The sequence below is a fragment of the Callorhinchus milii genome, unplaced genomic scaffold (genome assembly GCF_018977255.1).
Source record: "Callorhinchus milii isolate IMCB2004 unplaced genomic scaffold, IMCB_Cmil_1.0 Scaffold10, whole genome shotgun sequence".
Taxonomy (NCBI): domain Eukaryota; kingdom Metazoa; phylum Chordata; class Chondrichthyes; order Chimaeriformes; family Callorhinchidae; genus Callorhinchus; species Callorhinchus milii.
Window position 1 is genome coordinate 10,964,856 of NW_024704751.1, and position 24,851 is coordinate 10,989,706.

Consider the following 24,851-nt stretch of genomic DNA (forward strand, 5'->3'; position numbering starts at 1 on the left):
ATCAAATAGTCATTGCACTTTACAGTAAAATCTTATGACGCTCTTTGATTCATCGCGACGACATGATAAGGCCTTCCTACATCAAATGCCAGGATGATTATATAGACTGATATTCTAACAACAATTTTCCAAAACAGATTCTTAATAAAAGTTCATGTTAATAACAGTTCTGACAAAATATGAAACAGATTAACAATGAAAATAAATTAAGAAGTTTTGCACATTTAATAAATAACAGGAATATTAGAATCTAATCTCTACCAGTTTCAGAAAATTTTAAGTGCCCGCAGTTGACTATTACAGTAAAACCATAATCTTGGATATGTTCAGCTCCAATGGTGTTGAGGCAATTTATTGGCATTGTTGATGTTACAAACACTTTACAAGCTTGTCAGATTTATGGGCATTCGAGTGATTTTGGCCTGTGAAAAAGAGACAGAAAGATGTCAAAATATTATCAAATATCTGGTTCAACTTCATAAATTTTAATTTAATTTGAAAGTACAATACTATATAGGCAGTGAGCTCTGCCAAAAATGTGGGGAATGTCCCACAAACAGCCATGAAATGAAGCACTAACATTATTTGGGACACTGTTGGCCAAGACACTCTTTTTGAAGTGTCTGGGGTACTTAACATCCTCCGATGGGTCCTCAGTTTATCACGTCTCTTCCAAAAGAACCTCCAGTAATGATGCTCACCCCATCACCCCCTGCACTGCAAGCCTAGACTGTCAGTTCGAAGGCAGTCTTGAACCTACAACCCTCTCACTGAGCCAAGTTAACATTTATGTGTATCAAATACAAGGATGATGCTGGTACCTGTTAGTGTGGTGTGACTGTGCCTAGAGCTGGGGGTGGAGGCTGTTCCTCTGGTGGTGAAAGTTGTACAGTCCAACTACAGGTCTTGTTGCTCTCTATACACTGCTGGGCTTTGCCAGCTGAAGAAACAGGAAACTCAATAGTTAATACTGCTTATACCATCGTTACTCTATCATAGCCTGAAATAAGCACTGAGATGAACAACGAATGAACGTCAAAGAGTGACTGTTCATGTTCTAAAACACATGACAAACAAGCCCAGTGGGATGAGAGGTTACACCACAACTGTTATTTTATATTTGACTCCAGGTTGGTTCCTTATGCTACAAGGAAGACAGGTTGAGAGATTAGTAGAAGAAGAGTAGGAGACAGAGACCTGTTGAGGTTAATCTTAGAAGACAAGGCCACAGACTGGGGACAGGAAGAGAAATGTCAATTGGGAGTTTCTCCCAGGGTCTGGTCACAAGCATCGGGGGCGGAGGGTAGGGAGAGAAGAAAAGGTCAAATAAACTTTGAAAGTTTTTTGTCAAAAAACAGCAACACTAAATAAAATGTATTATAAACATAGCAAAAACATTGTTAAATTTGCAACTTCTGTGTATATTATTGCACATTAGAATCTTAAACAATGCAAAGCCAATTATTGTAACCATTGATTGATAATTAACGTGTTTGCTAGTCTATTACTCTACCTGGAATGCACTTATTAGACTGACTTGCTTCAGACGAGCTATCGGGTGAAGCAAGTGCTGTTTTGCAGGCAGATGGAGAGCTTAAGTTGGGCGACTTTGCAGGTTCTGCATTGAGGATTTCCTTTGATGGCTTAGGATCCATTACAAGTGATTCTGAGCATAGCTGCAGGACAGACAACATCAAGATGATTATTAAAATCGGGTGCAGTACACCGAGCAAGCTTCACAAGCTGTGAGGAGCCAGGGGCGCTGGCTGAGGAATCCAGACAAAGATTAGAAATTATTGTGACGATTCCTAAAAAATATTAACGTCTTCAAATCAAGATTTTCATTGACCAAATGATTTGCAACTCCACTGAAGTCTGTAATTCCTGCTTGAATGTAGAATCCATATGTTAGCAGGATGTGCATGTTCATTCAGTAATTCAAGTAGATGAATTCCCTCATTATAATTCTCTGTCCACTTTAAAGAGCTCAGTATGGCGCTAAAAGCCGACTGAACTGCAATCAAGGTACGCTTTGTTTCTCATTTGAAAGAGTATTTTACGATAATTACATTAGCCAAGTTACGGATAACAAATGTGTGCACGTCGGAGTAAAATGCCTCCGTGAGTCAGGCCAACATTAGTCTAGGTTTGATTTGTGGTCCAATTGCCTTCTTGTGCAGTTCATAATTTCATTAGTCTGGCATTCTGTGATTGAACAACATGTGGAAATGCCACTCATCAGCCATTCAGACAGTAAACAGCTGTGGATTTCTACCAGACTTGCACAGCATTTGATCCTGTTTTGCTCTTCCAAGTGAGGTGCCATATTAGTGAATTTGGGAGTTGTCACAGTTCAGGATACGCTGAGCTGTGCCACAAATCCAGGGTTAAGGAGCACGGTCGCTAATAATTAAGCCAATGCAGTGGATGGAAACATCTGTAAATAAAATAATAATTTTTGCAACATTCACCTACAAAATATAGTCACTACACTTTACAGTGTATCCTGTAGATACTTTCAGACTGATGTGAAAGGTGCTATGCAAAATGTAACGGTATCAACTCATTCAAGTCTCAAAAAGCTTCACAGGATTTTTAAATTTTGTTTAAACTGTCATCTCTAGTGCTCTGGTGTAGTGCAAAACTGCCTGGCTCAGGAACCAGATTCCCGAGACCAACAAAGAAAGTGGGTTGATTTGATTCTCAAATTCCATGCCAATCACTTCACCTTGAAGCCAGGTCTGTTCCAAGGAAGTGCAAAGTATCTAAAATAAACCCAGAGGTGAGCAGGCAACATTCAAAGACATTTAATCCAATTACCCCCCAAAATTATTCTCATTTCCTACAGCAGAGACGGTTTCTTCTGACCCGTTAGTTGACTAAATTCCGGGAGGGATCTTGCACATGAAGCTACCTTGTTGTATTAACATTAAATGTTAAAGTTCATGAACATTCCTATTCATATTTAAACTGAAATCATTAAGTGACGGGCTGAATACCTTGGAGATATCTGGGATGTTCAGATCCGATACGTGACTCTGAAGTTTTTTAGGAAGGTTTTCTGAATCTGCAGCCACTGTGGTGATGCCCAGAGCATCCTTTAAGGTCAGGATGATCTTGCCCTTGTAGTATGCAGAAATGCTGGTATCATCCTGAACATATTGGTCAATTACCCAGTCGATCATCTCGCAGTCATCTTCCCACTCATAGGGAAGCACCACGGAGCTTTGCCTGACCCAAGCTCTGCCAGTCTGGGTCTTGGGAATCACTGGATTCCATGTGAAGGTGCTATAACAAGAAGTGAGAGAAAAAAATATTGTATCGTTTCGCTCAAAAAACACATTGTCACACCACTTTACAGTATATCCTGTGAAGAGTTTTAAGACGTCTCACTGATAAGGGGTTATATTACATGCAAGGATTATTATTATTAGTTAGTTAGCACTACACATTGACAAGTTTGGAAAGAGGGTGGGTGCGGATTAAATGAGGTCTTGTAAGATTAAGAGAGAAGTGGAATATTGTCCCATTTCCCAGTAAATCCCAGGTTCCCTTCTACTGCGCAGATTTGCCTTGATTGATGGGATGAACGTTTTCTCTCTCTGTCAGCAGGAGGGGGTCCTATAAGACACGATAAGACACGAGACGAGGCTCAAAGCATAAATTGCGCACAATTTGCAACAAATCGACACTAAATTGTCAGCCTCACTGGTGCGGGAAATAAAAATAGCTTTCAGCATAATAAAATGGAACGTCTGCTTTCTTATACATCACTGCATCACAACCTACAGTCTGCAGTGTTGGACGCACCTTTTGCACTGACCCGAAGAAGAACCTCCTATAAAATAGCACTCAATCACTGATACCTCCCTATGTGTGAGGAAGGGCACCAGGGACTTTATTTGGGTATCGGGCTGATGACCAAAAGAAAATTACTGTAGCGCCCACCAACATGAATAAAGAAGTGAATGTTTGCAAACAATAAATTCACTGATGTTGATTGCAGGAGAGCAATTAGATGGTGCTGGTAAACTGGAGAGGATGCTACTTTTGCCTTTCTTTTGGTCCCTCCTCCTCCACTCCCTACCCCAGGCTCCCAGTCAATTCTGTGAAGTGCTTTGACATCCTCCTGATGTGACAGGCACGATATTAAATATAAATTGTGGTGCATTTCACTTCAAATTTATGCTGGTGATTTGTTGGGTCGATTGTGGCAGATTACTGCAAACAACTGCACTCACATTGTCTGGACTGAACTCCTAGACAGAGCTGGGCGTACACAGTATTGTTTGAGGTGCCATCTGTCAATGGGACATGAAACTAAGGTCTTGTTCTGGTAGCCGTGAAAGATCCCATGGCACTAGTTGAAAAGTGAATGGAGATTTTCTCCGTGTCTTGGCTAACAATCCCCCAGATAAAATTGGTCATTCACTTAATCACTGTTTGTGACACATTGCTGTGTGTAAATTTGCTGCTGCGTTCATCTACAAAATACCTCGCAAGTCCTGTGATGGGATTTAAGACATCTTGCTAACATGAAAGGTGCTTTATCAAATGCAAGAATTATATTTCTTTACATTATCTTTCTTTAAATATACTGTGCACTGTGACCTTATGACTCAAGTGGAGTTGTATGTGCTAAATACGAAGGTATTTACTAAAAGATAATAAACACCTGGGAACTATTACAAGCCAGTAATCGAACGAAGGCGTGAAAACATCTGAAACCTGAGAATAAATTAAAAGCTTTTTATCATTCTGCAACATCGTCTTCCTTAAAATTTAGCATGTGCCACACTACCAAATGAAACCATTTCTAATGAGACGTAAAGATGAGACTTTGATAAAAGACTATAATGATGTTACGACTACAGAATAATAGTCACATGATTTACATTAGGTATAAGATGAGAATCATTTTGTAGTTGGGTGGAAAATGATTAGACTGTGACCCGACACGATGGACTATTAGTGTAGAACTCACCTCTTGTCCTGGAAGTGCTTCGAGGGAACATCGTTTGTTCTGGAATCAAAGTAATGCTCATCCGTTCTCTCTTTGTTGCACCGATTACTGTGACTGCCTCTGTCTCCACAGCATTCATGGTCTTGTTTAGTCTTTCTACGTCCACAGTTGTAGCATCTGATATGATGGACTTTGCAATGTCCATTTTCAGTCTGAAATTCACTGTCTGTACAGAAACAGTGTAAGAGTCATTGAGAATTGCTACACACAACATTTAGGCTTTAATATAGAAATTTACAGCACAGAAGGTCATTCATCCCATTGTTATCTGTGCTGGCTCTTTGAAAGAGCAATTCATTTAGTCCCTGTCTTCCCCCCCCCCCAAACTCCTGCAAATTATTCCTTTTCACATATCTATCTAATTCTCTTTTGAAAGCTTATATGGATTCTCATCACACAGATCAGGGGAAATCTACCCTAATCTCATGAAATTGTCTTGTGTCTTGGTATAACCCACACACTTCCACAATTTATCTATGTGCCCATTAGAATTCCAAATATTCAATGTTTGATGCATCTGCCAAATATTTTACAAGTTTTTTTACCTCCAACAACAACAACCTGCATTTATAGAACACCTTTCGTGCAGTGTGGTGGCAAATATACAGACTTACCATCAGTGAGGTTGGGAGTCTTCTTGGAACATTTTTTCCCATTCGTTGGGCTTCGTCTCTTCTCTGTGAGCCGATCTTCACTGGGAATATAAAACCCTCAATTTCACTACAACATTGTTAGAAAATGTTTATACAACACAACTTCACATATCTATAGCGCATTTTACATCGGGAGGACATCTCAAAGTGTTCGGCAATGCTAGATGGGCACCTGAGCTGTGAGTACAAGTATCCTGGAAGCATCAAATTGTTCATTAGCATAAGTAACATTTGGGTTGAAATTCCATTCCACTTAGCCCTTTAACATTGCACAATTTATAATGGGAAATCCTACCAGCGGTTGATATCGCCAAAGGTTCTGTGTGTTGATAGCAACTGGAATTTCAGCCCAAACAAATTAAAGGATTTTATGAGTGCTCGTTCTTAAACGTACCCTCTTGTGCTTCTAATTTATTGCAGGTCAGGCTGCTCACCCCCATTACCCCACTTAGACCCAAACGTCCCACTTTGCCATGTCCAGGTGAGGCTATGGTATTGAGGTAGGAATTTTACCTGCTGGATTTCGCTGCTAGATTTTGCTCACTGCTTCCTTGGTAATTTCTCTTTAAATGCTGGTTGCCCCCTTTGCAGCTGGTGCATTCTGTACATTTCTGCAGAAACAAAGCCTAAGTTTCAAACTTTTTTCCCATAAGGTTTTGATGGCTCCACATTGTAAACCGTTAAGGATGTGGAGAATGAGCTAAGTTGAGAGTGAGGTTAAAATGGTTATAATTAGATTAAACATCAAACAAAAAAAATTGACTATTAAATTTTAAAGTACTATAGTTAGCCCAGTTAGCCATTCATTATTTTTATCATGTAGGAATCCTGACTGCACCAATTCTGCAGAACCTTTTAACAACTCACCTCCCGAGTGTACTTTTTATTCTGGTCAATAGTTTTTCTCACTTTTGTACGTACAGACGGAACATCACAGCTCTTGGGAAGGACTTTAGTTTCAGGCTGCAATTCTACCGGCACAGGACAAGGCTCTGAATCCACTAAAATCTCTGTCATGTTTTTAAAAAATCTGTTGTTAAAAAAAATCAATTTAAGGTGTTTGAAAGGGAGAAAGGGGAAGATAGAAAGAAATGATATGGGGAAAAAGGTGCAGTGGTACAGAGATGTTCTGCATATAGGATGATTTGATCTCCCCATCAATTCTTGTAGTGACAATCCTGTAGATGCATAATTATTGTTTATAACAAAAACTACAAAAAAAACAGCTCGCATTTATATAGCTCCCTTCACATGGGGTAGTGTCTCAGTGCAAACTATATATTTGAGACACAGATTACAAATGATGGGCCACTGGATTTTAGTTTACTTACCTCCTGCAGAGCACGGATGATAAATTATTAAGCAAAAAAATGATTGACCTATGAGAGATGAATCCAATGGCATTGAAAAATAAACTGAGCAAGTGATGTGGGAGAATGGATTCCGATGCCGAGCAAGTAACAAAGATTGCAGGTTCCACACGACCAGAACAGTGGTTTCCCAGCGACCTGCCCAGTAACAGCAATTCTTAATTCCACAATTGTGAGATCACAGAAGAGCAACTCTTTTGGCCATTTACCATTCTCGGTCATTGACATTAGAATCCATGCTTCGCCCAAAAAATACAGTCACTCCACTTTACATTATATTCTGTGAAACGCTTTGAGACATCTCAATGACGTGATAAGGTGCTGTATCAAATGTAAAGATTATTATTATTCAGAGCATCTTTTAACAAAATACAAATATTTCAAAGCACTCTACAATACGAGATATGAAATAGAAAATTATTGCTGTTATAGGAGTAAACACGGCAGATAACATGCAACAGCAACATTTTGCAAACAACAAAGATGAACAGTGATTTAATTTAAATCTGGGGGTAAATTTGGACGAGGAGGGAATAACTGGGAGAAGAAGTCCTAATTACTTTGATATAGCTGGCACTTTGACTGTTTGCTAATCCATGTCGCTATCTACATTGTGCCAGTTTAGCTTTTACACTGAACTTCATAAGGTGGTTTATAATAAATAAATGTAAATATGTTTGCTTTACGTTGCCATGCGGATGGATGGAGCAATGAAAAAATAAACACAGTTCCTACATCGTTAATGCAACTGGAACTGTTAATAAGACTATATGAAAATGGCTTGATAAAATACCTGGTGAACAAAATATCAACCGCCTAACAAAAAGTATCCATGTTAGGAAGCTCAAAACTATAGGTTGGCTGGTCATCAGAGAAAACCAGAGAAATTATCTCTACAGAGTGATTTAAACTGTAACAACATAAACTCCGCATTTGAAAAAGTGTCTGTCACGTCAGGTGGGCGTCTCAAAGCGCTTGAGCTGAGGCACGGAGGAACAACCTTGTGGTTTTGCCTGGCTGCTCGCCACACCAAGTCATATCTAAATAATATCTAAATAAAAACAGTAAGTTTACAGAAAATTGGAAAATATCCCCATGTCTGGGTAGCATAAGCAGCATTAGAAATTTGAGCATGGGAAAATCATGGGAACAATCAGACGTCCTAACACTCACTGCTCTGTTCTGCATTGAGTGAGATTATTTGTTCAATATTTTGTGGGAATGCCTGGGAAGAGATAGGGCTAGCTGCTCACTGCGCTTATATGTCAGGCTGAAGTGTCTGTGTGAGAGGGACAGGATATTATCATCCTTCTCTCCCCTCACTCTATGGTACATTCCTCCTGCCAGGTTAGGGGGAAGGGAAGATTTCACGCTGCTATTCGGCTTCACAGGAGAATTGCCTTTTATGCAGCTGCTGTTAGAATTCAAGACAAAATAGCTTTTAATTGTCTCCCCCCTCCCCCATAGATATTAACACATGAATGAAATTCAACAAACCTCCCTGACAATAATTTTATAAATATTTTGATACAACATTGTGCATAAGATTGAAAAGCCAAAAGCTTCTCATTTATTCCATCCCCAGCATGAAGCCAGCACTGCCTCCGAGGGTTAGAGTTTAAGTTATTCTGGGTTTTGTGAACAGTCTGATCATGAGATCCTGAGCATTCCTTTACCTTTGACCCTCAGGGGCCAAGCTTCCTGTTCTGATGTTGTGAACAGAGCATGTATTATCCTTTATTCTCAGCAAAATTGCTTGCAGTTTATTCCCGCACTAGATTTTTTCCGTTGCAACATGTCAATACCATTTAATTTACCTCTTTCTATTTAGAACTGCAGCCATTGGGATCATTTGCTCCTAAATCAGAAGATTAAGCTCATTCATTCACCTTTTATTCTGTTTAGCTTTTAGTGAGCGAACGAGTGAGATGGACCAGGGCAGTGGGGGGGGGGGGAAGGAATCGGAATGAACATTTATATTCAATCACAAGCCTTCATACACATTTAGATGTTCTTTAAACGTTTGAAGAGACAATGAAGCAGGTGGAATCTGCATGTGTCCCAGGCTGTAATACGAGCAGTTTATACTGAGGGGTGGGGGAAGTGGTTTACAGTCTGCAGGTAGGACCACACCAAGTCTGGGCTGAAGGACTTCCTCCAATGTTGCCATTTCCATGCATTTGCCATATCCACTGAGGAAGAATCTCATTGTCGCTAACACCCACTCGCACCCCGTCCCCCCCACACAAACACATACCTCCGCACACCCTCACCCCCACACGTCTCCACCCCAACCCCCCCACCAAATAACTGATGCAAGCACATGTAGCAGCACAAAGTGAGCAATGAGGATGGACAAAATAAATAGAAATGCTGTTTAAAATTAAGAGCAAAGGGAAGATTAACTGCCACCGAGAAGCAAACGGAACATTGTACAATTGTGTCCTAGTGACTTGCTGTAACTGCTGCTCTGGCCCAGCCCACACCATATTATAACAACATCCCACATGGCACTGGGGCATCAGTCGTTCCTCGCATTTTGATTAAGATTGTAAATGTGCTCCCACCTGGTGGTGGGAACCCGATTCGGCACCAATTCAAAATGTATCGCTTCAATTTAGTGTTCAAGATCCCTTGTCGCAGAATTTTTTTTAAAACACATAAATTAAGACATTACAATAACTAACTGATTTTGTTTTTAACTATGGTTTAGCTGCAAGTCTGCATTGACCAGAGCAGCAGTATATCCCGTGAAGCGCTTCGAGACGCGATAAGGTGCTATATCAATTACAAGGATTTATTACTATTATTAGCTTTCTGTTGAGAGACAGAAACATATTCACGATTTTTGCATATTCCATCCCAACCAATATATAATTATGACCACAGCTCAAAACAACAGCTTTCTTGCCAATTTCAACTAATAAATTCACAACAACAATTGGTTGAATCTGTTTCAAGATTGAAGGTAACTACAGCCGACTTTCCAATCCCTGTCAATTTCTGATGCAATGTAAACAATGTAAACATTCTGCTTGGAGTCAAGTTGTACAGTTGTAAAGAGCCAGTCCCAAAGTTATTGAATATTTATTTTGTTCCAGTCTGGAACTGTATCCAGCTGAGCATTTCTTTCCTTCTCTGCATTTAGTTCCTTCCTCACCTCATGAGGTGATCGAACACAAATGACGAAATTGCAAACTGGGCAGCTGGGTTCTTTCACCGCCGGGCTTCCGCAGTGAGGCTGCTGGCGACACACAGAGTGACACCCAGTGTAGTCAGCACCATTCCTGCAACCGCCTCTGGCAAGAGACATGAAAGCAGATTAAAAATCAAGAAAATATTTTTTTATTTGCCAATGTCAGTAACGTGATCGCAACAGTCTGTCAGTGCAGCATTCTATATTAACTATTTTCTTTTACCGATGTAAAAACTAATGTTGTTGTTTTGTGAAATAACACATTGCGACCATGACTTAATGAATGAAGAGCAAACTCTAGCTTAAGTTTAAAAAAAACACAAATCATTGTAAAAATACTATACTTACGTTTGCCACCAATATCTTCCCCAAGTAGCTTCCCCGTCAGCAACGTGCAGAGAAAAGTTAGAGAGTTGGACAAGAGCACAGCCAGGGACAGATCTGCCAAAGGGACATTTTACTCAGTCTTTCTCAGAAAAACTGCTTTTTTTTTCTTAAAACCTTATATTTTCAGTTTGACTATTTATTCAGTAGGAATTAAATGAATAATATATACTGCAAATTGAAGTTATGTGATGTGTTAAAGCACTTCAACAATGTTACCAAGAATTCTGAAATATTTTAAAGAAAGTCAAAGAATGGTAACGTGGTATTGTAAACTGAACAATAAAAAAACATAATTTAAACTTTTCCCTGTAAATTAACTCAATTTTAGTAAATCTGTACGAACTGAAACAAAAGTGCTTAAATCCACAACTAATCCACTGGCATCTAACCTTCTGATTAAGAAAAAAACACATGTTGGACCAGGTAAACTTGCAGTGAGAAATAAAACCTTAAAAATGTTTCAGCACCTGAAAAGATTTGATTGTCAACAACATGAGAAATGTAATGTTAAAAGAACATTCCAGGACAGCTATTCCCCCCTGAATGCTGGGTCTGTGGAATAGACTCTCCAATGAAATAATTACTTGTGGGTAATCTGTTACCTGTTTAATTACTATCAGGTTGGGCTAGGTGTGCTAGATCTGTGAGTTTAGAGATCCAAATGGTAAAGTGATGATGCACACATTGAGAAGTGATTGGGTTTGATGAGCCAAACAACCAATTCCTGCCCCAGGTTTTTGTGTATTAGGTTCTGGAACTTTTCACTGGTGGAGCTGTAACAAGTGAGGGTGTGGCAAAAGGAGGGGGAATTGGGAATTAACAAATCTGCCAACATCTAATAAACTTGTGCAACAGGCAAGATGCAATGTTTTCTTATGTTTTTAAAGTCTAGAAACTTGGGCCCTGAAGCAAAGTGTGGAGAAAAGGATAGTGACTTTGATTGATAAGTTATTGGGACTGCAAAGTGCTTGTTGTAAATAGTAAGCAGACAGATCCTGACCTGTAGAAGCCAAGGTGAAGTAATAAACAACTGATCCACTTTGGTTCAGGAGAAAAGGCATCAAATACTGAAAGACAAGAATACAAAAATATTTATCAAGCATAGATTTTACTCCAGCATAGGATGAGAGTGCTGGAGTAACATTCAGCACCTGCGTCTGGGATTTCCATGAGTAGATGGGATACATGGAATTCTCAGCTTGGTTTGGATGCTCTTAAGCAGTTGCATGTGTTCAACAACCATTTGACCAAAAGAACAGAATATGAGTGGGGCTCCATTTTGTGGCCAAACTGAGAACTGACAACGCTGATTTAACTAAAACATAAGATGGAATCCCAAATAGTATTACTTTAATAAATATAAGCCAACTTTTTTTTGAAAAAAAATTAGAATGTAAGTGGTTCCGGAACTTTGGGACGTCCTCCCGAAGGGAAAGGCGCTATACCAATGTAATTTTGTTGTTGTTGCTCCGCAGTCCCATTATGGTTTGCGGTATTTAATCAAGTTAAGAGTACAGAGTATTCATTCGGTGTGTTTTCAACGCGCGCTTCTTACCTTGTAATTAAGAAATAAAAATTTCATCTCGGCCAAGACCTGAGTGACCATATTCCCAGTCTTAACCTTCTCTATCCCCTCTGTGCCTTTCTTCAAAAAGGGGTTTGTTCCACCCCAAAGCAGCGCCACCAGCAGAAGGCAGCAAACCTCCACTGAAATAACAGGAATTAACCGCATCAACAAACTGCCGGACACGGGCCGCGAGAGGCAGAAAAACATCCCCAATCCCACAGATCATCAGCAATAAAATCCCTGAAACTATTCGCCAACGTCGTGCTGGACGTGGGGGGGGGGGGGACTGGTTGCCAACATAAACTGGTCATTAAAAAGGATTGTTGTTATTTGTCCTGTAAACATCACCAAACTGACGGGAATCAACGGGAAATCGGGGGCAGCTCTCAATAAGTAGTGAGATTGATGGGCTGATACGGTGAGAGTCAGAGAGAAAGAATACACTGCCCCCCCCCCCCGTGATCATCACAGCCACAGTCTGACAGAGGGGGGGCTGTGAGGCCCGGGGGGGGGCTGTGAGGCCCGGGGGGGGGGGGGGCTGTGAGGCCCGGGGGGAGGGGCTGTGAGGCCCGGGGGGGGGGCTGTGAGGCCCGGGGGGGGGCTGTGAGGCCCGGGGGGGGGGGGGCTGTGAGGCCCGGGGGGGGGGCTGTGAGGCCCGGGGGGGGGGGGCTGTGAGGCCCGGGGGGGAGGGGGGCTGTGAGGCCCGGGGGGGGGGGCTGTGAGGCCCCGGGGGGGGGGGGGCTGTGAGGCCGGGGGGGCGGGGGGGGGGGGGGGGGGGCGTGAGGCCCGGGGGGGGGGGGGCTGTGAGGGCCGGGGGGGGGGGCTCGGCGCCGGGTCCCCAAATGTCAGGATTATTATAATATAATATAATATGAACCCACCGGCCGTCACCATGGCAACCGCTCCCCCCTCCGAGGCTGGAGGGGTTTACTTCCGGGGCGACCAGGGGTTGAACCTCTCTTCCGGTCGTTCGGCTCCGCACGCGCTGCTCCCGCCACCGGCCCCGGCACCATGGTGAGGGGGGGGGAGAGTGGGTGGGGGGGAGTGAGGAGGGGAGTGGGAGAGTGGGGGGAGACATCGCCCGCCAGCGCCTCAGGAACAGCTGCTGTCACACCGCCGCCGCCATTAGCGATTCCCACCCCGTCCTGACGCCAGGCCTCGGCCTCCCTCCCTCACTGCCAGGCCGGCCCGGCCCGGCCCCCCCGGGAGAGAGGGAGAGGGGGGATGAAGGGACCGAAGCGCCGCCTTTTTTTCCCCGGGAAGATTTTGCTGTTTAAAGCGGAGGCGAGCAGTGCCCGAGGGCTACTGACACCCCCCTGTACCCCCCTCTCCACTCCCCCTGTACCCCCCTCTCCACTCCCCCCCCCTCTCCACTCCCCCTGTACCCCCTCTCCACTCCCCTGTACCCCCCTCTCCACTCCCCCTGTACCCCCCTCTCCACTCCCCTGTACCCCCCTCTCCACTCCCCCTGTACCCCCTCTCCACTCCCCCTGTACCCCCCCTCTCCACTCCCCTGTACCCCTCTCCACTCCCCCTGTACCCCCCTCTCCACTCCCCCTGTACCCCCTCTCCACTCCCCCTGTACCCCCTCCACTCCCCCTGTATCCCCCTCTCCACTACCCCTGTACCCCCTCTCCACTCCCCTGTACCCCCCTCTCCACTCCTCCCCTGTACCCCCCTCTCCACTCCCCCTGTACCCCCCTCTCCACTCCCCTGTACCCCCCTCTCCACTCCCCCTGTACCCCCCTCTCCACTCCTCCCCCTGTACCCCCCTCTCCACTCCCCCTGTACCCCCTCTCCACTCCCCTGTACCCCCCTCTCCACTCCCCTGTACCCCCCTCTCCACTTCCCCTGTACCTCCCTCTCCATTTGCCCTGTACCCCCCTCTCCACTCCCCCTGTACCCCCCTCTCCACTCCCCCTGTACCCCCCTCTCCACTCCCCCTGTACCCCTCCTATCCCCTCAGCACTCCCCCCGCAGGCCCACAGGCACAGTAGGATGCTATTCACCCCATTGACTATTTGCGGTTGTACTTGCCGGGGCTGATCTCTGACACCGGCTCAGCTCTTTACAGTAATTTTGCTTATTTCGTCAGTAATTCTTGCGATGTCTGACGTTCTGTTCCCCAAAGCTGTGACGGTTTGAAGTTAAAATGTAATTTGCTGAACAGTTTTATTACAATCTATTTAAGGACATCACATTGAATGGTGATACTTGTATTGCTGTACACCGTCCAGCACCTTGGGATGTCCTCCCGACGTGAAAGGCTCTATACAAATGTAATGTTGTTTGTTTTCCGGCAAATGTACCTTTTTAATATGTTGCATCCTTTTTTTTCCCTCCTCTGTCAGAAACCCATCTTGTTGCAAGGTCATGAAAGATCAATCACGCAGATTAAGTACAACAGAGAAGGTGATCTGTTGTTCTCCTGTGCTAAGGATACTGTAAGTATATTTAAAATGTGTTTGGCATTTTTCAATCATGAATATAATTTTGCTTTTTACAGAATTCCCCTTTAAGATGGTGGGGTACAGTTCTGGCATCACACTTGAACCTGGTTCTGTTTGGGGTGGGGGGAGATGAAGCTATTTGTACGTCCTCTAGGTCCACTAGTTCATTATATCTTGGCAGAGTGTTTGGGGTTTGTTCTTTCAGTCAAGTTGACCTCATTTCTGGACAAAGTTGTTGCATTACCTGTGGCTGGTGAAACTGACTGTATGTTTGTGATAGTTGTTTGTGATAGTGTTCAGCGCTTTGGGACGTCCTTCCAACGTGAAAGGCGCTCTATAAATGTAATTTTGTTGTTTGTTGTTGTTAACCTCACTATCATGCATTCATTCTGTGGTCTCTGTTTTGGACAGATCGTCAATGGCTGGTACTCTCTGAATGGCGAAAGACTTGGCACCTACAATGGACACACTGGAGCAGTGTGGTGTGTGGATGTGGATTGTATCCTTAATATGAAAGAAACTGAACTTGTTCCATTAAATACCATACAAGGAAATACAGGACCAGAAAAGCTACAACAGACTGATTTTTGCAACAAATTTGAGGAACTTGACATTTTTTAGAAGTTTTATAAGACTGTATATTGAGGAGTTGACTTTAGAGTTAGATTTGATGCACTTGTTAATGGAGAAATGAGTTAATGGAACAAAACTACCCCCATTAGTTTTCCACTGCATGGCCTGCTCCTTTTGATAGTGTGTTTTAAATTTACAAGCTTTTGGTCCAAACTGTATCCACTTCCTTAACCTACTGATCAGGGGACACAAAGCAAGTGCTTTCTGGTTCTGCAGATAACTCATGTAGGCTTTGGGACTGTGAAACAGGTGAGAGACTTTAATACTGCTTTTGTAGTTATATTTGTTCTATCTCGATAGATATAAGGTATAAAATCCAATGTATTCTCTAGGTTATTTCTATATACAGATATTAAAGTAAATGAGTCATAGTGCTGTGAACCTTATGTTAAAAGTGTGGTATATTTTGGGTTCTTATTTTTTCTAAAAAAAATGTACATTTAAATTAATGTTTTGCCTTTCTGTAGTACAAAGTAATGTGAGATAAAGTGGAAAATTTGTGCTGAGCAGAATCTTTTAGTCCAAGTACATTTGTGTGGATTATTAATCAGCATTTTGATGGTTTCAATATTTGTAGTGTTATATGCTGTTATTTATTTGCACATTCATCTGATTTTTCTTATATTAGGGAAACAGCTCGCTCTGTTTGAAACAAGCTCTGCAGTCAGAACATGCGGATTTGATTTCAGTGGCAACATTGTCATGTTCACAACGGACAAACAGATGGGATACCATTGTTACATAAGTTTCTTTGACATCCGGGACCCTGCTCAGATAAGTAAGGATAAATGGTCATAAGTAAAATAATAGCAAGCCTTGTATTTGACGAGCTCCTTATTGTGTTGTCAAAACGTCTCAAAAGGCTTCACAGGATTTATTGTAGGGTGTAGTGACTGTGTTTTGTTGGCAAAGTGTACTGTTGAGTGTCATTCTGGATTGGAATGAGATTTCGGTCTTTAGGATCAGATCAGTTACAGGTTGCTGCAGTTAAATATTTCATGAGAAATTTGTCTTGATCAGTGCAAAATGGAGCCTGATTTAAATTCAACTTGAGTAGCAATTCAGTGTTCTGAATTTTGTAACTTGAGTGTTGAAGTCAGTATATAGAGATGATATTCAGTAACGGCCATTGCAACGAGAGTAAAATTGTCACAGGAACTCTGGCACATCTCATTAAGGCCTATGTTTTTTAGCCACCTCCTTTTTGTGCCTTCTTTCAAAATTGTTTTCCATTTCTAAGTTAGAAATTACAACAACAACAAGATTGCATTTATAGAGCGCCTTTCATGTCGGGAGGACGTACCAAGGCGCTGGGCAGTTGGGTCGGGACCCAAGCGGGGGGGAAATGGTCAGGGTGAGGGGAGGGAAGGGAGGGAGCGAGGAGTGGGTAGAGTGTCGAGAGGGGAGGTTAGTGTACAATTCACCAAATACGTGCTGATGGCTGGAAAGGAACCGTTCAATCAAGGAGCTAAATAGTTCTAAGTGAGCGGACAGTCTAGTCATTGGACTGGCTTTATGGTAAATTCTTCTAGAGGTTAGAAAATTGAATTAGACATGCGTTGTCTCCACGAGATGGCACTGTGTATATGGCGAGGAAACCAGACTATAGAGAGTTACAGGCCCGTTGTGCAGAAAATAATATCCTACTGCTCATTGTTTAAAGAATAGGGATAATTAACAGTGTTTGACAATTGTTTGTAAGAGTCCTTTTGGTATGTTTTCTCTTGTATATAGAATACGACCACGTTTTGTTTTGATGTTTATGTTGCTGCCTCATTTCTAATCGGGCAGTTTGAAGCAAGATGCTCCCACTTATTTAGGCTAAAGACACCAGGCGCACTGTGCGTTTGTTTTTGATTCTTCCCCAGTTAGACCCACAGCCGGGTTTACGAGAGAGACGCAAACTCTCTCCATTACTTGACCTTTAATTCATGACGGGTTGTCTCCAGCAGCTTGCATTTCATGAAGGATAGCATTTCGGAATGCTGAGCTGTACAATTTGCTTTTTTTAAAAAAATCAATCCATCTTTTTCCTTAGGTGATAATGAGCCGTACATGAAGGTTCCATGCAGTGAGTCGAAGATAACCAGTGCCGTTTGGGGTCCTCTGGGAGAGTACGTCATTGCTGGGCATGAGAATGGCGAATTAATCCAGTACAGTGCCAAGGTAAGCGCTGATTGCAGCAAAGTTGACTTCCACTGAGCATATCCAGCCCGAGTATTGCATATTGCTTGATGCACATTACAACAATAACTTGCACTTATATATAGTGCCCTCCACACAGAGTAGCGTCTCAGAGCACATTGATGATGATTGGTGCATTTTATGGCTAGACAACAACCAACAACAACAAAATTACATTTATAGAGCGCCTTTCACGTTGGGAGGACATCCCAACATGGAGAAGCAATTTATATAAGGGTTAGAAATATTGAGCTTATTCAGAATACAATTTGATGCCATGATGATAATCCTTGCAGTTATATAAACGTTTTTCACATTGGAAAGATGTCTCAAAATTCTCAGTGATTTACAGCGATCACTGCAATAACCAATTTTGGACATCAATTCCAACTGTATTGGAGCATTAATAGAAAAATTGAATTACGAGTCATAGCAATGGGCTTTAACCCACACCACATCTGCCTCTGAGGCAAACTGAGCCAAACTGACACCTAAATGATGTAAGAGTTAATTAAATGCTTTATAATAAAATGAAAATAAGTTTCTTTCTGTTGTAATTACTTCAGTTTCTCTTCCTGATGATGTTTATCTCCCGACAGTCTGGGGAAGTGTTAGTGAAAGCTAAAGAGCACACCAAGCAAATTAATGACATCCAGACATCCCTGGATCTGACCATGTTCATCACTGCCTCAAAGGACAACACTGCGAAGGTGAGGAACACTTGTGCTCAGAAACCCACATGAACCCACCATCTTCTGACTCAGAGGCAATAGTGCTACCAACTGAGCCAAGTTGGCACCTATATTATGAATACAATTTGGGAGCTATTTAAAAATAAGTTAATTTAATCCATCTGATTGAATTCCATAATAATAATGATGGATAATAAGTCCAGGTCAGATATGGACTCTAGTCAAGTTTACATTAGTCATTTCCAGCTATTCAGCGTCTCTTTTGGAGGTCATTTGTGGAATCAATTTCATGTTAATATCATTCATAGTTAAATAATGTATGTCCCAATGTGCAAATTGGCTGAGCTGTTAATCAGCTGGTGAATGCAATTGTGTTATCTTGAGTTCACGGTTGCCTGACAGAGTGTCTGTCATTGTAGAGCTGTATAATTAATCAGAACGAGTACCTGAACTGGTCCGGCTCACAATGTCTGCTACCGACTACAAGCTTCTCTTGTGTGGGGAAAAACTTTTACATCCATTTAATATTTTGAGAATGCCTGATCCGAAATGGATGAAACATTCGACTTTTTTGATACAGAGGACATTCTGGATGAACTCAGTAGCATTTTCCATTTTTTAAAAAAAATCTTTCTATTGTCCAATTTTGTGAACTCCATTTTGCCCTTTGGAAGTTTTTAAATGTAAGGATCTTGGTATAAACTAGACAACAAGTTGAAATGCCATGATCCACGCTCACGTAATCTGCCTGTGTAACGCATTCACTTAATTTCTAATCAATTATCTTTTCTAAAGCTCTTTGAGGTATTTGTTTTTTTAGATTAAATACATTCTGTACATTCAAGTTACTGTATTAGCAGTTTGTGGTGAGTAGCTGGTCTGTACTGAATGCACTGTACGTTGATGTAGTAAGTTCTGAAATCCAAGCTCTTATTTGTAGAAGATTCGGTTACATTTCAGAATTTCTGTTAATCTCCTGATTTCTTCCTGATCTCAATCTATTACAGTTATTTGATTCTGCAACTTTAGAACATTTGAAGTCATTCAAAACTGAACGTCCTGTGAATTCTGCTGCCATCTCACCTATTCTGGAGCATGTAAGTGGCACAAAACTGAGTGGACAAAATAAGCCATTGATTTTTTTTTATTGTGAAGATGTACTTTGCAATGAAGAAAAGCAAATGAAAACTTTGCTTAAACATCCTGCAATTGTTATGCACACTGTTTTTCTTTATGCAGTGCTTTAATCTGTCTTGAGAATTCACTGGAGATATTGCTGTTTAAATCGAATGAAAGAATATTGCTAATTGTTAAAGTTAGAAATGTTCTTATTCCGAAAGAAAGATTAGGAATTATTTTGAAATGATCCAGAAATTAATTGAAATCTCTATAATGTTTGGTGGTTCCTGTACAAACAAAACATTTTTAAATCTAAGATCTTCTGTTGTGTAATAAAACATTCTCTACTGCTGTATAGGACAGGGCAACTGAGGCAGGATTAATATTCTCTTCATTTATTGCAATGCAAAGCACCACCTTTGACTTTTATCTTCTGTCTCTATGTTCCCTCCCTAATAATGGTGTAGATGGTAGAGAGCTGATAATGCTATCATTACCCATGAAGATGCAGCAGCTCCTCATATATCACCCTTTGTGGACACTCGCTTTAATAGAAAGTCATTTTCAATTAAATGAGTTTTGCCTCACTGCCTAGGAGATGGGGGTTATTGGTGTATGTTATCTGCTTCCCCATTGCTGAGGCCTGCTCTGAAATTGACAGAACTGCTTCCTCCTTTAACCCTTAGAGGGATGATCTCTCCTTCCACAGTCTGCAAGATTTGCCTTCTAGTCCGATTAAAGCCTAGTCCCTGATGTGACCAAACTGCTAGTCAGCCTCGATTTAGTGACCTGAAGCAGCTACTTCTAGCTATTTTAAAACTGCTGTTGCAGTGGGTACATTTCAGCACATTTTATTCAGTCAGGGTTACAGTGTGGGTATATTTCTGTGATCTCCACACCCCATTTACAGCAGCTCAGCTCATTCATCCTGAGTGCACGTCATCTGTGGCTCAAATCATCTGGAACCAGATGTTCAGGGACAGTTTCCAAAGTGCCATTGCTAATGAAAAATGGCACTCTCTATGTTTAATTGACTGTCCAATAATGACCTGCCTGCCGATTAAAGCTAGTATGGGTTCTCACTGAAAGCATGCGGTCGGGGACGTCAGTGAGAATTCTATTCAACTCTTATGTTTGAATGGAACTCGGATTGCAATATAGACGTTCCTTTCATCCTTCCCGACTGCTGTTCCCCCCCGCCCAACCCTCTATGAAGACCTCTATGAACATTGTAGTAAAATAGAATGGTAACTATACAGCGTGATCTTGCCTGAGATCTGACTGCGAGGCGGTTGCTTCCTGACAGATCTTTAAATCTTTTGACCAGGAAGCAGCACCATGGATTTTGCTGCATTTAGCTTCATGCAGGGCTTCAGTTGCATTATAAAACCAAGATTATTTCTAGTTCAGCCTGTCCAATTTGACAACCTTTCCTTTAAATATGACTGCTTGGTGCCTCAACTCTGTCCAACCTTCATTCTCTTTCAATTAACTGACTAGGTGTAATCAGGAACACTCTGTAACTCTAGCAAGGGAGATCATACTGTTTATTTTAAATGCAGCCATATCCTCGCTTTGTGTACCATTAAGATTGTCTCTGAACTTGGGTTTTGTCTTGTGATAGGTTGTCCTTGGTGGTGGGCAGGAAGCTATGGATGTGACAACCACCTCAACCAGAATTGGAAAATTTGAGGCCAGGTAAGAGCTGAAAGATGGTGTGGAATTAATTCAACTTGGGCTTTGTTTGCAGTATCTACGCGCTTTGTGATTAAAGTTCAAAATCATGACAGTTAATTTGAGTCATGAGGAATGCAGTTAATGTGCAGCATTTGGAAAGTTGAAATACAGACCTTTTGAAGCAGCTCAAGAAGCGCCTTAAAGTTATGACCTCACGAGGAACGATATCAGTTACAGGTTATTTTTTATAAAGCCTTATGTTTCAATCTGTTCATTTTTCCTTTTCTAGGTTTTTCCATTTGTCATTTGAAGAAGAGTTTGGTCGAGTGAAGGGTCACTTTGGACCGATCAACAGTGTAGCTTTCCACCCAGACGGCAAAAGGTATGTTGGTAAACGTCCATACTCTTTCACAATTAAAACAAAATAAATGAACTTGCCCGGAAACACTTTTGTTCTGTTACTTTAAAATGTAAGCTAACTTTCAGAGGCAGGCACAGACTGAAATCTTTGTTGCAGTAATATTGATATTTATAAGGTTAAACTTCTTTTTCTTTCCTTACTTTACAGTTACAGTAGCGGAGGTGAAGATGGTTACGTGCGAATACATAATTTCGATCCACCGTACTTTGAATTTGAGTTTGAGTTTTAAAGTGAAATTTGACATGGTGATTGTTAATTGTATCTAAATGAATACAGAAGATTGTGGAATAACTTTTATGCTTTCTCAACAACCACTGAGGTGTAAATGTATAATATTTGCCCCCGTGCAGTTGGAATAGATATTCTACAGTGAAACATTTGTAGAGGATGTTATTAAACCTCGTGATTGCAGAAATGGGAATGAAAATGCCAATTGAACTATCTAACCTTATATTTGGGGCACATTTGCCAGACACCCACAGAATATTGATATCTTATATGAATTGAAACTTGAACTTTTACCATTTACTAGTTGAAGTGATTAGCTGGGAACACAGCTGGTTAAAGAGTTTGGTTCAGTGTGTTTTGTATTGGTCCGATGGAATAAATGGCAGTTTTTGTGGCAAATATTCCAGTCCGTTTAAGTGCCCAAACTGAGATTTTGATTTGTATTCGGGTGAGAGGAAAATTGAGAGTGTGCTGATGAGGAGCTCATTCGGTTAAACTGAAAGCTTGAGGCCAGACCAAATAAGAGATTTGCAGAGTAATTGTGGTGACTTCTTCCTTCAACCATGTAACATTCTGTCCAGTGTATTTTCTCTCTCTCTCTCTGTTCCTCTGCTTTCTATACGGTGGTGACTGAATTTGAGACCGATTGAGATTCCTAATCCCAAAGCAAAAATCATTTACTGGTGTAAAAGCACTCAACCTCTAATTCATTGGGTCATAATGGTCTGACCTGAGACTATAGAAACTGCACTGTTTCCAAAATTTGTACTGGTCACAAATCCCTATGTTGGACAATTTAATTTAAAAAAAGTATACACCGCAACGAGCTCCTGACACATGCTGAGCAATGAAACCCTGTAGTGAGACATTAAACATCTTCCATAATATTTGATTCTCTTCACCTGAATGCATGAGGTTAAGGCTCCCATTCCCAATGTGGCTTCCTAGCCTGGGGTATGCTTCTGTGGCAGTTTCTGATTGGGGACAAAGCATTTCTGCATTAGGGAAAAAACTGCTCTTTTCATCCACCTCTGGACAGACATGGAACCACACTGACAAAGGCCGAGGACATTGAGACAGACTCCAGCCCTTCCTCTGAGCCAGGTACGTGGGGAGGGTAATGAATGCTGGCACTACCAGCTTATACTGGATGTTTGTGTGGGACTCCTTCCCCAAATATATCTTATCAATTTCAGATTTTACACTTGAGTGATTTATATTATTTCTTGCTGATAGAGGCGGCAGCTTGGCTCAGTCGCTAGCCCCTTGTGTGTAGGACGTGTGATTGACACACTACTCACCAATACTCTGCTGGACTATGTCTGGTTTGTAGGAGACCTCCAGGTCAGGCAAGTGCTTCTGGAGCTTCAAACATTTTAATTAGAATGTTACTTAAAAATATAACGTTTTGTATTTGATGTAGCACTTTTAATATGCCTTCCTCCACAAAATATACAGTCAATTCACTTCCAAGTGTGTCCCATGAAGTGCTTTGAGATGTCTCTGAGGCGTGATAAGGCGCCATATCAAATGCAAGGGTTATTATTACATGTGCATCTATTACCGATCCACCAATCAAGGTTTGGATTAGAGAAGCACAAGACAAGGCATTTTTCAAATAAAGGGGTGTGAAGACAAACTGCTCACCTCCCCCATTAGCTCTGCGTGTACCTTGGACACACCATAGATGGTCTGAGGCCTCTGCACACACAGGTCAGGAGCAGGATTCCTGGGAGAGCTCGGGCCAAAAGCTCCGATGGTGCTGGCGACAAAGAGACGCACAGAGTTTTCCAAAGCAATACCGAGCACATTGTGCAAACCTGGGGAGAAATGGCAAAGAGATACATCAAACCACTGGCTAGTCTCTAAATAACCCAGAAAAAGATATACGGGCACACGTTTGTATTAGTACTTTTATACCTATGTCTGGACACCAGATAATACCCAAGAAGGACAATAATTGTTCACATTTATCACCATTGAGGCATTGACTTGCTAAACTTCTAATGGGAGATCTCTATTGTGCGGTCACATTTATAGCTCGAGGCGGGTAAAAAAGTAACTGCTCCAGACGGTCGCCTCCTTTGCCTCAATGCTGGCTCTAGCTGTATCTTAACGTATCTTAGTGTCCAGCAGAGCACTGTTCTACCCTTAACCAGATGAGATGTTTAAAAAAAATCTGAAACAATAAACAATCAGTCTCTCTCTGTGTTACTCACCAGTAATGTTGACACTGCGAGCTAATGGTCCATTGGCTTCACTAACTGCACTATAATGGATCAGCCAGGTGATTTGGTTGTTAACCACTAACTCCCGTAGATTCTTGTAGTCGAGAACATCAGCAAAGACAAAGGGACCTGCAAATGACAATGAATAATTACACCGTTCACTGGTGCAGGAGGCAGGCCTGGGATTGTGTTGTAACAACGTCTGTCACTGTCACTCACCGCTTTCAAAAATCACATCTGGTGGTCTCCGGATATCAGAAAGATTGACATTGTTCCTTCCAAAGGATTTTCTGTAGGACAGAAAAGAACGTCAAGGAGTTACGTCAGGAAGCGAGTCAGAAACAGAACAATAATAATCCTTGCATTTGGTACAGCACCTTATCACATTGTTGACCCGTCTCAAAGGGTTTCACCTGATATACTGTAAAGTGAAGCAACTGTTTTGGTTGAGAACAGGAGATGGGTCTCAAATGAGTCAAGCTGTGCCCCAGTACCTGGACTCACCTAAGAAGCTGTGCAAGTCCGAAGCCCAGTTGCCTCAGACTACCTAAACCGTAACAGGCGACAAGAGAAGACACGAAAGATTAATCGCATTGCTTTAAATAACAATTCTATCGTGTGCAACAACAAGAAGTCTGAACAATCTTGATATTTGTCTCACATAGGACATGAATCATCATTGCGCTGGATAATATATAATCTTAAACCAATGAGAGTCAAGGATACATTCTCCCCCCAACCCCCCCAATTGATTAATGACTTCTTTTTCCAAGTGTAAAAGACCCAAAGCACATGGCTTAAGCAAACATGGGAAGCAACGTGCAAATAAATGAGACAGACAGACCCTATGGACGGAGTATTACCAATTACTATACCTACACAGCAACAATGTTTTAGCAGTGATTGTACACTACAGAGGCACCAGAGGCCAATATACTCTATTCCCTAGGCTTGAGCAACATAAACTACACAATCCTTTACCACCCTCAAAATCCCACGAAACAATGAATAAAACGATCAACA

The 24,851-nt window shown here is 41.8% G+C and overlaps 3 protein-coding genes across 4 annotated transcripts; 1 reads left to right on the forward strand and 2 right to left on the reverse strand.

Moving 5' to 3' along the window:
- Positions 1 to 336: 336 nt before the first annotated feature.
- On the reverse strand, positions 337 to 10,258 carry LOC103185676. The gene is made up of 9 exons (XM_007904314.2): positions 10,207 to 10,258; positions 6,544 to 6,706; positions 6,190 to 6,287; positions 5,638 to 5,717; positions 4,985 to 5,189; positions 3,000 to 3,288; positions 1,514 to 1,676; positions 822 to 940; positions 337 to 422 (listed from the first exon to the last, which is right to left on the reverse strand). The coding sequence occupies exons 1-8, from the start codon at positions 10,209 to 10,211 to the stop codon at positions 825 to 827; spliced, it is 1,119 nt and encodes a 372-aa protein (XP_007902505.1). The 5' UTR covers positions 10,212 to 10,258; the 3' UTR covers positions 337 to 422; positions 822 to 824.
- On the reverse strand, positions 9,408 to 13,136 carry tmem234 (transmembrane protein 234). 2 transcript variants are annotated; one of them, XM_042338760.1, is made up of 5 exons: positions 13,078 to 13,136; positions 12,185 to 12,336; positions 11,630 to 11,696; positions 10,591 to 10,683; positions 9,408 to 10,345 (listed from the first exon to the last, which is right to left on the reverse strand). In XM_042338760.1, the coding sequence occupies exons 1-5, from the start codon at positions 13,088 to 13,090 to the stop codon at positions 10,263 to 10,265; spliced, it is 408 nt and encodes a 135-aa protein (XP_042194694.1). In that variant the 5' UTR covers positions 13,091 to 13,136; the 3' UTR covers positions 9,408 to 10,262. The 2 variants fall into 2 exon arrangements, with proteins under 2 accessions (XP_042194694.1, XP_042194693.1); XM_042338759.1 differs by lacking the exon at positions 13,078 to 13,136 and having other exon boundaries at positions 12,185 to 12,637.
- Positions 13,137 to 13,153: 17 nt separating this feature from the next.
- Positions 13,154 to 21,782, forward strand: eif3i (eukaryotic translation initiation factor 3, subunit I). The gene is given in 11 exon segments (NM_001292139.1): positions 13,154 to 13,210; positions 14,548 to 14,640; positions 15,058 to 15,145; positions 15,463 to 15,528; positions 15,908 to 16,057; positions 17,318 to 17,445; positions 18,063 to 18,173; positions 19,163 to 19,252; positions 20,899 to 20,972; positions 21,241 to 21,333; positions 21,520 to 21,782. Coding segments are annotated over 11 exon segments (978 nt in total). The 5' UTR covers positions 13,154 to 13,207; the 3' UTR covers positions 21,602 to 21,782.
- Positions 21,783 to 24,851: the final 3,069 nt, after the last annotated feature.

Bases quoted from the DNA above. Each gene is read 5' to 3' on its own strand.
- LOC103185676 (XM_007904314.2), bottom strand. The intron at 5,718-6,189 runs GTAAAATTCCTA...TTATATTCCCAG, and splicing joins CTAGCAGCGAAATCCAGCAG to TGAAGATCGGCTCACAGAGA. The intron at 941-1,513 runs GTAGAGTAATAG...CTGTTTCTTCAG, and splicing joins GTCTAATAAGTGCATTCCAG to CTGGCAAAGCCCAGCAGTGT.
- tmem234 (XM_042338759.1), bottom strand. From the start codon at position 12,403: ATGTTTTTCTGCCTCTCGCGGCCCGTGTCCGGCAGTTTGTTGATGCGG. The intron at 10,684-11,629 runs GTCAGGATCTGT...TCCCTTTGGCAG, and splicing joins CTTCACCTTGGCTTCTACAG to ATCTGTCCCTGGCTGTGCTC. The intron at 10,346-10,590 runs GTAAGTATAGTA...GTCTCTTGCCAG, and splicing joins GGAAGATATTGGTGGCAAAC to AGGCGGTTGCAGGAATGGTG.